Source organism: Lipotes vexillifer, unplaced genomic scaffold (genome assembly GCF_000442215.2).
Source record: "Lipotes vexillifer unplaced genomic scaffold, Lipotes_vexillifer_v1.1 scaffold28, whole genome shotgun sequence".
NCBI lineage: Eukaryota > Metazoa > Chordata > Mammalia > Artiodactyla > Lipotidae > Lipotes > Lipotes vexillifer.
Window position 1 is genome coordinate 560,208 of NW_006793929.1, and position 14,802 is coordinate 575,009.

Genomic DNA, 14,802 nt, shown 5'->3' on the forward strand with positions numbered 1-14,802 from the left:
AGAGTAAAGGTGAAAGTAGTAACAGGGTTTCTTCAGGGTTTTTAAAACTTTCACACTCAAGAAGTCCTAAAGACAGAGAAGAAAGTAGTGTGTGTGACACAGAGAGAGAGAGAGGGAGAGAGAGGGAGGAAGGGGGGGAGAGAGGAAGGGGGAGAGAGAGGGAGGGAGAGAGAGAAAGCGGGGAGAGGGAGGGAGAGAGAGAGAGGGAGGAAGGGGGAGAGAAAGGGGAGGAAGGGGGGGAGAGAGGGAGGGAGGGAGGGAGGGTGTGCACGTGAGAGATCAGGAATGCTGTAGTGGTGAATGGGAGGGTTTGTTCTGGAAGGTAGTATCAAGTGGCTTTAAAGTCTCCAATTACAATATCATTTTAATGCAAGCAAGTTTACCTCCAACACATCTCTGTGTTTTCCCACCCCCTACAGCCACAGTCAAGCTCTCTATTCTGAGAAGCCCACTGAGTAAGAATTTGAAGAGGAGAGTGAGATTTTAACAGAATTTATATATACTTGGAAGGGAAGATCTGCCTGGGTCCAGTGTGAAATTAACTGGTCTTTAAGCAGTGAAAGCTCATAAGAGCTTAAGAAAAATGGATTAAACCATTCCCTTTCTGCCATCAAGAAAGGACAGTGCTATAAGAACACATTCACAAGGGAAGGGCTTATTTCTGACTCTTAACAAATAAGACTTTAAAAATCACACTTGACAAAGTAACTACAAAACTAGATTAAGAGCTAAAATTTAGTAGTATTTTAGTAGGTAAACATGGGATAGAAATGACTTCATTATCATATCTTCATTATCTTAAAATATTTTGAACAAATTTACTGCCATAAATTGAACACAAAGGCACTTAAATATATTAGACACAAAAGCATCTACAGAAAGTGTATTTCACAACTCAGAGAAGCAAGATTAAAATTTAACCACTGCAAAATTTCTTTTTGAACCCCCTACCCTACTAATTTATCTAGTAACTAAACACTCACAGGGACTAATTTATTAAAAAAAAAAATTCAGAACTGTCCTACATCAGTTTAGCAGGAGGTTAAAAAGTAAATACAAGATATTCCTGTCTACACAGAGCTTCAAACAGCAGGTAGGAGAAGATATACACATGCTAATGTTCACTGGCAGTGTGAGCAAGTCACAAAGTGGGGGAGGTAATGGGGAGGGGGGAGGGGGAGGAGGCAGGGAAACGTGCTGAGGGGGTTCCCGTTTCCCAGGACTGTAAATGCATAAAACAACATCTGGAAAAAGGAGACTGAACTTGAATTTTCTGAATCACCTGAGGTTTAATGACATTAAACTAACTTGCAATTCACGAGGGAAAAAAATCAAAACCTTACATTTTATTACTGTTAAAGAAATAATAAATAAATAAAACATATACTGGTCATAAACTTTAGCTTTATGCAGTGCTTCACGATATAAAGGAAGATCGTGAAATCTTCCAACTCGAAGTGAATTCCAATGCAAAATGAATCAAGCAATTTTGTCTGAGAGTAAAAATGACCCTGTTCCATGTTAACTTTAAAAGCTCAAACAGCCCCAATTAGGTGCCCTAAAATCTGAACAGCTTTAGTGCTGGTTCTCAACATTTCAGAAAGATGTTAATGAGGTCGGCTAGAGTACTACTTAAGTAGAAAGCTCTGGTGTAACTTAAATTTCACCTGCTCTTCATTATCAAGGATTTCCCCTCAAGCAGATTTTGACACCCCGACTCCACCACTGCAATCACTCTCCAAAACTTTTATTTTGCAAGTTGCAGTCACACTCCTAGTTTTTACTGTGAAAAAAGCTACAGGGTGCCACATCTATGGTATTCCTGATCCCCAGGAATCCTGGCCACATTCCAGTCTTTATGTCTGTTGGACTCTAGATTTGAATTGTCATCTACATCAGTGAATCTCAAAAGTGAACCAGAACAGAGTAGCAAGCTTCTCTGCACTATAATGTTCCTCCCTCAAACTCTGTAATGAGGTTGCCCACATGAACAACATAGAGATAAAAGACTATAACTATACAAAAGACTGGGGCTTCCCTGGTGGCGCAGTGGTTGGGAGTCCGCCTGCTGATGCAGGGGACACAGGTTCATGCCCCGGTCTGGGAAGATCCCACATGCCGCGGAGCGGCTGGGCCCGTGAGCCATGGCCGCCAAGCCTGCACGTCCGGAACCTGTGCTCCGCAACGGGAGAGGCCACAACAGTGAGAGGTCCACGTACCTCAAAAAAATAAATAAATAAAAACAAGGGGACTATAATTTCAAAAAAAAAATACTGTAATTTATAAACTGATGCTTCCCCAAACCGTATCTGAGATGCCATCTTTTTCACAAGCTTTCAACCCATACTGCCAACTGCCTACTGGGAAGATCCACCTAGATACTACACTTACGAGAGAAATATTACTTCATCTTCCTCCACCTCCACCCCTAATGGCAGATTGCTAATTCCCCCCTTAATATTCACTCTTCCTTTTGAGTGGGGCATATGGCTGAGCTAGATTTCCCAGCCACCTTGCAGCTGGGTATGGTCATGTGACTAAGTTCTAGCCAATGGAATATGCAGGGAACTGAAATGTAAAACTTCTGGGTTGGTCTGTAATGGAAAGTGGCTTGCCCCACTTTCCTCCCCCATGTTACTAGGCCTGATGATGTGGAAGCAAGGCAGTCTTGGACCATGAGTGAGAGAGTAACATCCTAACTCCCATCACAGCACCTGACACCACCGATCAACAGTGCTTAGGTCCATGGAAGACAGAGAGGATCAGACTAGACCCTACTTATAGGCAAACAAGATAGAGAATTCTCTCTTTTAAGCCACTGTTATTCTGGGTCTCTGTAATATTCGTCTGAACCTATAACCCAACTAAGACACTCCCAAGCTTATTTGCCTTCTGAGGTCAAGACTGGTGATTCCCAAACATGGCTGTGTCCAAGAATCAACCTGAGACACTTTTAATTTACAAGGGAGATGGGGAGAGCAGTGGAATCTGTACTTTTAATCTCTGCACCTCCATCTCCAGGTGATTCTGATGAAAAGTCAGCAGGTCTGGAAGCTGTTAAGAGATACAAGGGAGATAACTTGTAATTGAGTTCCTTGGGCACAGTTTCAACTCCCAGGAGTCAGAATCCTAAGAAGTTTATCCAAGAGATGCCTTTTGAATCTGCTTTTTCCTTGTCTCTCTTCTCCAGCCCCACTGGAGTTTACATCCTTTTCACCATTACCCTGAGTTTCTCTGAGCCCCTACAGTTCCTTGGCTATCTCTCAGTGCAGCCCCAGAACTAAGTATTTTATGTTCAATTCCTCCCTAAAGTAAAGTCTGGCAGCTTTGCAGGTGGGTTAAAGATTGGCAAGGAGAGACTATAGCATCATCTGCCAAAAGATCAGATTAATTTCTTTACTCAAGGAGCTGAGGAATCAAAAACCTTATCATAAATGAGGTGGCCATACACAGCAGGCATATACCTCAGCAGAAGTCCCCTTGGTCTTGAGTTCCTAGTGGGGAGGGGTGGGCTAGAGCTGCCAGTGACACCATCCGAGAAGGTAGGATATCCGCCTGGATTTGCATAACTCAATGTTTTGCCTCAGTATTGCCATTTTATAGTCCAGTTGAAGTGACCATTCAGGATGAATTTAACACAATCTGTCAATGCACTTCCATTTAAGAGACTCTTTATATGAAAACACCACGTTTTCCTAGTTGACCAAATTCAGCAACAAAAAGGCCACATACTCAGTGGGGGAAAGCAACATCCATGCAATGTATCTGGGTCATTACGGCTGCCTACACCTTCCGAGCTTCCCAGAGATCCAATTTCTACAATGTGTCCCATTCATCTGTATGTCCCCTCAATCAGACTTGGCACTCAAATGTTTGCTAAATCAATCAATCACTGCAAAAAACCAATTTGGTGTTCTCCTTGCCACCAGTATTCTCTTCCACTTCCAGAGTTTCTTTCCTCAGTCCTACTCTGTGCCGGAGCAGCTCACTGTGACACACAAGGGCTGTCACCCATGGCAACCGTCCTCTCAAGCCTTCTGGCACATTCCCTTTCCTCCAGCCCAGCAGGGCACCAGCTTCTCGTGGGCCTGCCACATCTCCATGATTCTGCACGTGTTCTTTCAGATTCTCCCCACAAACACTACAGCCTCCACTCCTTTACTTGATAAACTACTACTCAACCTTTAAGACTCAGAGCAAATGTTATCTCCTCCTGTGAGAAGTTTCCAAATTCTCAAGCAAAATAAGTTGCTCTCCACTGGGTGCCCGAGGCATTTTGCTCCTCTACTCATAAAACAAGTATTTACTCAATGCTTACACAGCCCTTGCCAAAATCAGTGAACCAAATGTAAAACATGAATCAGCAGAAACACAAATATAGCCTCATGGTTGATGTCCATTTTCGCGTAGTCGTCTTTTCTTTGAAATAAAGGCAACTTTCTGAAATTACATCTCCGAATGCAAAAATAATTGCACCCAACGGATTGCCCTCTCATCAGGCCTTGGTGAGCGGAAAAGGTACTTGTGCTTTGGTTGGGTTCAAGGCCAGAACCCAGGTTCCCCAGTCGACTTTGAACCTCTCTGCAGTCACATTGGCTCCTGGGAAGACCTGGGGCTGTAGTGAGGGAAAAACAGGAGAGCAATAGCTCCCATCACAGCACGAAAAACCACAAGATCCACGGTAGGGGGAGCAAGATACAAAGTGGTGAAAATAAAGAGCTGCCTCATTTACAACTTACGCAGGAATGCACAGAACTCAACTCAGCAACACGTTCAAACCAACACAGGGTAGGCAGAGAATCTATTCAGCCACCACTGAACACAGAAAGGAGAATTTACTAGGCAATACAGTGTGCCAGGTTCATGTAATTACCTGCTAATTTACTGATTCCACGTTCAAAAACACAGGGTAGGCAGAGAATCTATTCAGCCACCACTGAACACAGAAAGGAGAATTTACTAGGCAATACAGTGTGCCAGGTTCATGTAATTACCTGCTAATTTACTGATTCTTATTTTCTAGGGCTCAAGAAACCTTTCTTATTCTCCTTTATGCCTCCAGAACCTAGCAGAGTGGCAGCATTCCGTGTTTCTCGACCCGAAATGGTTTAACCTTTACAAAAACCCAACGGGGCGGCGCCGTTCTCTCCAATTTCACACCACCTGAGAAGTGAGGCTCTGACAGTGGATGCGCCCAAATTCATTAAGTTGGTGCTGCGTTCGACACCCAGGACGGCGAACCCCGAGGCACTTCTCTTGACTATCACCGCGGCCCGGCCGAGAGCCCTCCGCCGGCCCCGCCTCCCCGCTTCGGGCGTCGGTCACCCGAGCGCCCGGCCGCGCTACCTGGAGCACGCAGTCCGACTGCAGCAGGCACGCGCCGAGGTCCTCCTTCAAGCCCGCGCACGCGCCGCCCTCCAGCTTGTCCTCGTAATAGCGGGGCATGACTGTGCCTTCCGCCAGCTGCTATCCAAACCCGCTCCACTCCGCGACGGCCCCTACTTGACAGGACGCCAGCGACGCCGCGGCGGGCGGAACCGGAAGCCGCAGCCACCACTTCCGGCGGGCGCGGGGCGGACCACGGGGCCCGGGAGGCCGAGCGCGCGGCGGAAGTGGGTCACGTGACGCGCCGCGCCGCGCCCCCAGCGCCAACGACGTTGTTGGGAGGGTAGTTGGCCCCGCGGCAGCTGGGCTCGGCAGCTGTGCGGCGGTGGCGGGTCAGTTTGGAGCCGGTGGAGGCCGCCGCGGGGCTCCAGGTGAGGCCTGCCGACCGCCTTGTCTGCGCGCGACTCGGGCTCGCCCGGGGGCCGTTTCCAACGGCAACTCGCGGCCCCACGTCACCCGGCCCTGGAGTGACCTCGCCCGGGTTCGGTGCTCGGCCTGCGGCGGGGCTGCCAGACACATTCAGTGGGGCTGGTTACGGTTGAATTTCAGATACCAGCGAAGAATGTTTTCGTATGCGTATGTCCCACGCAGTGTTTCGAACCTGCTGATATTAAAAATTACTCTTGTATTTGAGATTCAGTTGTAACTGGACGTCCTGTGTTTTTATGCTAAATCTGGCCGCCCTACCCGAGGCCCCGGGCCGGCGGGGAGCCGTGGGGCCCGGGAAGCGCCGCCGGCGTCCCGGAGGAGGCCTGGGGAGTGGAGCCAGACACTGGGCTGCCGGGGCGGGGTGTGGGGGCCGGACGGTGACCGGCGCTCCCCTGGCTTCAGACTGGTTGGACCGGAACTCCCACGCTGTCGTTCCGCTGCTGAGCTAGTCAGGAAGTAAAACACTGCATTTGAGTTCTGCTTTGTTTTTACATCACATAGTCACGAACGAGTTGCTTGCTGGCCATGCGCTGATGGACCTGTGAGATAGGCCATTTATTTTACCTCGTCGGGAACATCGTTTCAGTTTGGCTTCAGCAAAGGCTTTCTCTTAAAGTCTTGATGGTCGAGAGCCCACATGACAGGTGGAGTTTTGAGCCAGACTGCCTGAGTGCAAATTTTGGCTCCAGCAGTACCACTGCTCCTGCCGGGGAGTGGGGAGGAAGGGGGAAGCTGAGGATTGAGGGAAGTGAAGTGTGGGGAAAATGTGGACCCTATGAAAGTGTTATTATGAAGGTTCAGAAGGGCGTGGGGTAGCCCTTGCCTGAAGTGCAGTGATCATTTCTGCAGCCTCAGAACCAACTCCACTCGCTTTTGAGCCCTGCCTCTACGCAGGGATTGGAGCCGACATGTAAGGTGACTTCTCTCATAACTCACAAGAGGGGTGCTAGTAGCTGACAGTTTCTTCGATGACTTGGAATAGAATTTTTTTTTCTTCGTCCATCTAGGAAGATGTTACCGAGTACTTCAGTGAATTCCCCAGTGCAGGGGAACGGGGTATTGAGTTCCAGGGATGCGGCCAGACACACAGCTGGAGCAAAACGCTACAAATACCTGAGGAGGCTTTTTCGTTTCCGGCAGATGGACTTTGACTTTGCTGCCTGGCAGATGCTCTACCTGTTCACTTCCCCACAGAGAGTTTATAGAAACTTCCATTACCGGAAGCAGACAAAGGATCAGTGGGCCAGAGATGACCCTGCTTTCTTGGTCCTGTTAAGTCTCTGGCTCTGTGGTAAGTGTCTGTCTGCAGGAGAGTTGAAGAATAAATGAGCGTTTCAGGTTGGGCTTGTCATTTGGAGAATCTTTTGTTATCAGCATGTTGTGGGTCACAATTTGGGGATCTCTGCAGCTGTTTTCTTCCTCTCTGAAGCCTCAGAAATCTCCTCACAGGGAAGAAGGTGGTATTCTTCCTGATTTTAAAAGTCCCAAGCAGGTGCCAGAGTCAACTGTTTCCTCAGAACTTTCAAAAGCAGAGGACAGGGTCACTCCTTGTCTTCTAACTACCATGATAAATAAATTGATACCCAATGCAAACTTACTGTGAAAAAGGACTCCCGAGGTTGGAAATTGCATTTCACCATCAGGCCAATCCAGAATGAGAGTTCTGAAAGTGCCAATGTGAACTTGAGAAACTGCTTTTAGTTCAATAGTGCAGTGAAAGGGTCTGAGCCGTCTTTAGGGTGTGAGTGCCGCTGTGTTCTGAATGCTGGGGCTACCCTGGTGAACCACAGACGGATGGGGGCCTCCTCAGTAAACTTCAGATATCTCAGTGGTAGTTCTGTGTTCCAAGGTGGTCTGGATTTCTTAATCAGTTACATTTAACACCCCTTTGGGGTTTACATACCTGTCTCCCACACTAGAGTGGGCATCTGAAAGGCAGAGACCATGCCCTGTACCCCTAGAATCTAGCAGAGTGCCTGAATACATCTTGTAAATCTTTCTTTCAGTGTCCACTATAGGATTTGGCTTTGTGCTGGACATGGGATTTTTTGAGACGATAAAGCTGCTCCTTTGGGTTGTATTCATAGACTGTGTAGGCGTCGGCCTTCTCATATCAACCTTAATGTGGTAAGTACGGTTAACTTTGGTTCTTCAGATGCTGCTGTAGAGCCTCCATTTGCTTGCTTCAGAGTAGCTGATGGAAATTGAAACAAGATAGATGAACTGAAAGCATCGATTTTGGCTGCCAGGATTAATATACCTTGTCCTCCTGTGTCGGTACCTACATCAGAAAATAAGGGGATGGTCTGCTGTGTCAAAGCACAGCAAATAAGTGAATTGAAGTAATGATTGTGTCGTATTAACAAAAATTTTGATTTTGCAAAAATATTATGCAGTTAGCCAATTCTGCTTAAGCTGTCCGGATGGCGGCACAGTATTCTGCTGCCTTTGCCAGTGGGTCACTTCTAGAGTTATAAGATGTAGAGGGTTGTATTATGGAATCTTACTTTGCATCTTTGACATGAAATGAAGTACACCTGTAAAAGGATCGTTTCGGTTAAAATTTTGGTGTCTTTCTTCTGAGCCACACACGTGGGTTTTATTGACTGGGTTCTCAGTCTGACTTTGTCTGGGTTTGCTGTACCAACAGTAGTATACTGAGTATAAATCCGGTGTTTGGTTTTTCAGCCTTCTCCCTGATCAGTGCTCCTGTGGAGCTGGCAGAAGGGGTGGATGTGTGGGTGAGCTCAGCAGGGGGCTGGTGGTGGTGGTGGTCGTATGTCAGAGAAAACACTGGAACCTGAGTCACAGAGAGACCTGGGTTCAAATGCCAGCTCAGTCATTTACTGTGTACTTCTTAGTTCCAGTCTTCTCTTTTGGAAGATGGAGTTGATTATCTATTTATGAGGTATTTGAAAAGATTGTGGTATGAAAAGCACTTGGCATATAGTCTGTGCTCAATAAATGGTAGCTGTTAACATTTTAAGCAAGATTCTGAGACGCTAACCTCTGATGATACCAACCTGTTATTTTGCTTTGTAACTTATGACTAGTCCAGTACAGGTCTTGTATGTGCTAGGTAGTCGGAAAATGCAATGCATCATTAACCTAAGATCCTAAAATCTGGCCTAAAAAGAATACTGCTAGCCAACGTAAGTCGCATATTCATTATCAAGATATCCAAGGGAAACATGCTAGGTGAAAAAATTTCAATAAAGCTTTCAAACAAATAGTTTGTAGCCGGCATTCTGCCTTGAATGCATTGCGGTTCTGCGATCTGGAGGGTCGCAGAAGCCGGGAGTTTAGTACCTTTAGTGTGAGTCTGTATCATAGTTTGAGTTCGTTGGAGAAGGACTCAGTATATTTTTGAGAACCTACATTGTGCTGTGAATCGTGTGAGGAAAGAAATCAAGCGTGACTCCAGTCACGCCAGGGGCGCCACAGAAGCCAGCATGAGGAGGCATTTGGGCAGATGTGGTAGCTGATTCCTGGCACCAAGTGTGAAGGCAGAGAGGTGTGGAACAGCCTGCCAGGTATGGGAGCATAGGGGGCACTGCATGGCTGCAGAGGAGATGGGAATAGAGAAGTTGGCCCTAAATGCAATTTAGAGAAAAGAACTGGACTTTAGCTCATAGGCTGCATGTGGGAGTAGGAGGGAGGGGGAGCGGTGGGGAGCTTGGAGGCTTTGAAGTCAGAAATGCAATCCAGTTCACACTTCAGGAAAGATCCTCTCTATGGCAGTGGAGACGGAGGAGCTGGAGAGAGTGGCTAGGCTGGATACAGTCGTGGGGTCTGCAGTGGAGCAGAGGAGGCCCGGGCTGCTGTGGTGTCACAGAAGTAGATGAGGGGAGGGAAGAGCAGGACCCGGGGCCTCTGGGATGGCCTGGGAGTTTGGGGCTCAGCAGTCAGTGGCCGGTGCAAGTGAAGCATTCCACGTTGGACATGTTGAGTTCAGGAGGCTTGTTGATAGTGAGGTGAAGGTTCATTGGCCCCTGGGGTAGGTGACTAGGAAGCTGCAACAGTCTGGCCAAGATGAAGACATGACTGGCATTATTAATACGGAGGTGGGAGGGGAGCACGACAGCCGTCTTTGAGCTCTCTCAGAAGGCGTGTCTGTGTTCTAGAGGTGAGACTCGGAAGGAGGCCGGAAGCCTGGAAAGCAGCCATTCAGGGGCTAAGCAGAGAGGTAGGGGCAGCAGCAGGACCCCAGAGTGGGAACTTGAGTAGTGGGCTAGATGCTTATTCCATTCATTTTAATGGCACAGGTTCTCAGCTCAAGTGGAAGGTGTTCTGGTGAGCTCGTTTGCTCGATCAGAGCACTATTGTCTTGCCTCTTTCAGGTAACTGAGTACAGGACTGCTTTATTAGTACTGTAACACCTTCTCCCTCGTTTCTTTCTTTTTTCTATTTTTATTTCCACTAGGCATAGCATTTTCTTAACGGTATCCTCAAAATGAAATCACACGTGGAAGAGTCCATTGAATTTCCACAGCTGTGTTTATAACACAATGATCTTTATTGTTCTTTTCCTTTGACAATCTGTCTTTCTGTTGCCTGGATGTCTGTCTTCTCGTTCGTTCGTCATTTAACGGAATGATTAGGCCACGCTGTGGAACAGAGACACCAGCTGAATGATTGTTCCTATGGCTGGAGACACCGTTGGCCCCTCTCTCCTTACTGGTTCCTCCTGACTCCCTGACCTTTCCACGGGGGAGACCCAGGTCCTAGGCCTTGGACGTGTTCTCTGCATTCACTCTTTGGGTGATCGCATTTGGGTTCGTGGCTTTTAATGTCATCTACACACTGATGAGGTTATATCCGCAGTTTGGACCTCTCCTCTAAACTCTAGACCTTCTCTACCTTTTACTCCAGACTGACAGTCACCCCCACCTCGCACCTCAGTCTTCCGTTTGTTTAAGGCTAGAATCTCTCAGTCGTCCTTGACTGATCTTTTTTTTTTTTGTACCCTAGCACTCAAGTCTAGCACTAGTCTATCTAGTACATCTAGTCCTATTGGCTCTGCCTTCCAGCAGTAATATATCCCCATGTCAGCACCTCCGCTGCTGCCACCCTGTTCATCTCCTGCTCGCAGCAGCCTCCCATCTGCCTCTCTGCTTCCACTCTTGTCCCCAGGGTCTGTTCTCAGACCGGCAGCCAGAGGAACCCTGTCAGTACAGTAAGTCAGACGTTCTTAGAACTCCACAGTGACTTCTTCTTCCACCAAGAGTAAAAGCCCAAAGGTCTGACAGTGGCCACAGGCTCTATAAGATCTGGCTCTCATTTGTTTTCGGATTCCATTTCCTGTGTATCTTCTCACTTGTCCCAGGCACTCTGCGCCCCTCCCCCATTCCTCAAGCCTGCGGGGCCCTCTGCCACCTCCCTGTACCCCCCCCCCCCTCTCTGTGCTGGGCCCCCCCAGGGTCTGTTCTCAGACCGGCAGCCAGAGGAACCCTGTCAGTACAGTAAGTCAGACGTTCTTAGAACTCCACAGTGACTTCTTCTTCCACCAAGAGTAAAAGCCCAAAGGTCTGACAGTGGCCACAGGCTCTATAAGATCTGGCTCTCATTTGTTTTCGGATTCCATTTCCTGTGTATCTTCTCACTTGTCCCAGGCACTCTGCGCCCCTCCCCCATTCCTCAAGCCTGCGGGGCCCTCTGCCACCTCCCTGTCCCCCCCCCCCATCTCTGTGCTGGGACTCCCCTCTGCCTGGAATGCTCTGCCCCGGGGGATTCCCATCACTGCCCTTGGGACTTTACCCAGATGTCGCTCTCTTACGACCATCATCATATGTAACATTTCAACTTTGTATTCTGTGTCTTTCTGTACTGCTCTGTTTTTCTCCATGGGACCATCTGACAGCTATTTGTATTGTTGTCAGACTACTCCCCCGAGATTGAAGGCAGAAATTTGTTTTGTTTACCGCTGTATCTCCAAATGTCTGGAATAAAGCTTGGGACATAGAAGGTAGTCGGTAAATATTGATAATTAATTTTATTGTACTTTGAATTAATGTTAACTTTTCTCTTCAGGTTTATCTCTAACAAGTATTTAGTGAAACGGCAGAGCAGAGACTATGATGTGGAGTGGGGCTATGCCTTCGACGTGCATCTGAACGCTTTTTACCCTCTCCTCGTCATTCTGCATTTTATCCAGCTTTTTTTCATCAACCGTAAGTAGCAGTTACTTCTCAACATATTATCAAAAAGTATTCATTGTACCCACTGAAAAAAGATTCATTGTATGCGTCTCTTCCGCAGATGTCATCCTAACGGACACATTTATTGGATATTTAGTTGGAAACACCTTATGGTTGGTTGCAGTTGGCTACTACATCTACGTAACTTTCCTAGGGTACAGTGGTAAGTAATTGCGTTTTTTGGTTGATTGACAACAGAACAGGGAGGGGAAAAGTTGTAACAGTAATACAATTAGCTTACTTTCATGGATCTCTTACAGGCACTGTCCCAGGTGTTTTAGGAATTCTCCCGTTTAATCTTTACAGATACATGGTACAGCTTTACTTGTCCCCATTTTTCAAATGAGGAAACAGGCACAGAGAGATTAAGTAACTTACCCATGGTCACGCAGCTAGCAGGTGGCATAGCTGGTATATAACAAATTTTATAATTTCAAGGAGCCATGTTAAACCATATTGATGCTGTCCAAGTTACTGGCAGGAAACCCACTCAGTTTCCTCTTCCTTTTCTCCCAGGCTTTTGGGTTCTGGGTTACCGGCAGTCAGAGTGAGGAAAGGGTTGGGTCCAAGGTGTAGGCATGTTTAAAACCTTTGCCTCATTTTCTGTTTTATGATTGTGGGCTGGGGGGAGCTTTGAAATACTCTTTATTTTGTAAACATCTGTGTTTAAAATAGATGAACCCTGCTCACAATTCATATACTGTACCCAAGCCACAGTACACAAAGTTCACCCATCACAGGGAGATTGTGGGGCTCAGGAGCAGGGGAGTGCCCAGGGGTGCAGAGGTGGTTACGCGTCGACGGCAGCAGTGCCTGCTCAGCAGTCTGGGCCTAAGGCCAGGTGCCAGGCCACCTGCTGGACTGGGGAAGCTTAGGGATGAGAGGTTCTGTAGGTAATCACAGAAGATCGGGCCCAGCTTCTGCTGAGCTCAGGACGTTTGTGAATTCATTGTTACATCCTGCTATCGATCCATTTTTCATAGTATGAATGAGAACCATATTTACACTATTCTTCATGTATGTTAAGAAACAATCACTGTTAAATAGAGTTAGATTAAATCTAGAGACCTTACTTATGATTTGTTAGCATTATATTCTTAGCCCTTCCTTTCTTGTCACTCTAGATGATTAGGCTCTTACTGTAAATACAAGCCACTTGTACTCACATGTGACTGGCTCCAATGGTGAGAGCTTCCCACGCTTGTCCCCTTGGCTTTGCCAGGAACCACTGAAACGCCCCTGCCACCCACATTGTAATACCTTGTTTGGGGCATTGGGAGTCCTTTCTCTAGTTCTGGGGAAATGTTTGTGACATGTTATATTTAGGCTTCTAATGAATTTTCACGTTTTGAGAAAGTTTTAAAATGTCATTAGCACACTGCCACGTTATGGTTTCTCAAAGTGGATTTTGGATCACTCTCCTGGTAACTCCCTACGATTTAGAAGATTCTTTGAGCACATCTCAGTTTCAGTTTGAGGACTACTTGTATGAGAAATATTTAGGTTAGAATGCATGGGGTAGGGACCCACTAACAAAGCCATGAGCAAGAAACAAACACGGATATCTGAGGGTGGATTTTATATGTGAGAGTTTCAGTTCTTTCCTAAAGTCTGGGATACTAGTTGAGATCTCACCTTCTCAAAGTGGATGTGTAATGCTTTCCCCTGTTGGGAAATCGCAAACGGCTAAGAGTTGGTTCTTTTCCTATAACATCATCCATCTCTGTTGGTATGTTAGGATGGGAGGCTTCTGAAGCATCACAGGTTTAAATTCACCACTGCGTCCATTAATATTGGTGATGTTTGACCCTCACTCTTAACCTCAGTCCTGGATTTGCTTCTCATTCAGCCTCTGTGCTGAGAAACCTCTGCTCAGTTTCTTCACAGCCATGAATGAGAAGGAAATAACAGAGGAGTAGTAATACTGCTCTGGCTGCAATATAGCATCGTCAGTAAGATGCTTCAGTAAGATTCACAGTGTGTGTTGCCTGCTCGGCCCGTCGTGCTATGGAGGAAGCCGTCTTCCAGAATGCTCGTTTACTAGTCCTTTACTTTTCCCACCAACGCACGTGGGTTTGCTCCTTTTCCAGCACTGCCGTTTCTGAAAAACACAGTGATTCTTCTTTACCCGTTTGCACCTCTCATCCTGCTCTATGGACTGTCACTAGCGCTGGGCTGGAACTTCACCCACACGCTGTGCTCCTTCTACAAGTACAGAGTGAAGTGAAACTGGGAGCCTCTTACATCTGAGGTGCGTCAACAGTATTGGTGAGGTGGTGATTTCTTGTGAAACTTGTAAATAAACTATCATTGTAGATATCTTAAAGGTGTAAAGTTTGCAAATTTGAAGAAATGTATGTGCTAACACCGTCATCTAGTACATTCCTTAAAACTAATTAAATGTACATTTCTATAATAAATATTTTTTAAACTAAAGCATGTATTTTATTCTGCACAGAGAATATATGCAAAGTACTAAGGGCATGCGGAAAAGAGAAAGGTAAAACTTTTTAATATGAATTATTTTTGAAAGTATCCATTTGCAGAACGTGGTAGTAATGTTTCCCCTTCTCCCCTCCCCCACTGTTACTGACAAGGTACAAAGTTCAGCCCCATTTCTAATGGACTGCATTTTAAACTTTTATATAAGCCACAGGATCCTAGTGTAACCTTCAAAAGCCTCTACTTGTAATTCAAATAGGAATCACTGTACTACAGGCTCCAGATATCATTAACAGCCATTGTTCATGCAAAAAAAAAAAAAAAAAAAACCCAAAAAAAAAAAAATAAA

The 14,802-nt window shown here is 46.5% G+C and overlaps 2 protein-coding genes across 2 annotated transcripts in view; one reads left to right on the forward strand and one right to left on the reverse strand.

The window, feature by feature from the left end:
- Positions 1 to 5,460, reverse strand: part of COA5 (cytochrome c oxidase assembly factor 5) — an 8,651-nt gene extending 3,191 nt beyond the window's left edge. The window contains exon 1 of the mRNA XM_007466879.1: positions 5,347 to 5,460. Within this exon, the coding sequence (XP_007466941.1) occupies positions 5,347 to 5,445 (99 nt within the window). The 5' untranslated portion in view covers positions 5,446 to 5,460. The remainder of the gene's footprint in view (positions 1 to 5,346) is intronic.
- A 1,260-nt stretch (positions 5,461 to 6,720) lies between these two features.
- On the forward strand, positions 6,721 to 14,447 carry UNC50 (unc-50 inner nuclear membrane RNA binding protein). Its single transcript, XM_007466880.1, has 5 exons — positions 6,721 to 7,105; positions 7,821 to 7,941; positions 11,845 to 11,984; positions 12,073 to 12,174; positions 14,102 to 14,447. Exons 1-5 carry the CDS (start codon positions 6,826 to 6,828, stop codon positions 14,236 to 14,238), a joined length of 780 nt encoding a protein of 259 aa, XP_007466942.1. The 5' UTR covers positions 6,721 to 6,825; the 3' UTR covers positions 14,239 to 14,447.
- The last annotated feature ends 355 nt before the right edge of the window (positions 14,448 to 14,802 follow it).

Excerpts from the sequence above, each read along its gene's own strand:
- UNC50 (XM_007466880.1), top strand. The coding sequence starts at position 6,826 with ATGTTACCGAGTACTTCAGTGAATTCCCCAGTGCAGGGGAACGGGGTA. Across the intron at positions 7,106-7,820 it reads GTTAAGTCTCTGGCTCTGTG|TGTCCACTATAGGATTTGGC; the intron begins GTAAGTGTCTGT and ends TCTTTCTTTCAG. Across the intron at positions 12,175-14,101 it reads AACTTTCCTAGGGTACAGTG|CACTGCCGTTTCTGAAAAAC; the intron begins GTAAGTAATTGC and ends CTCCTTTTCCAG.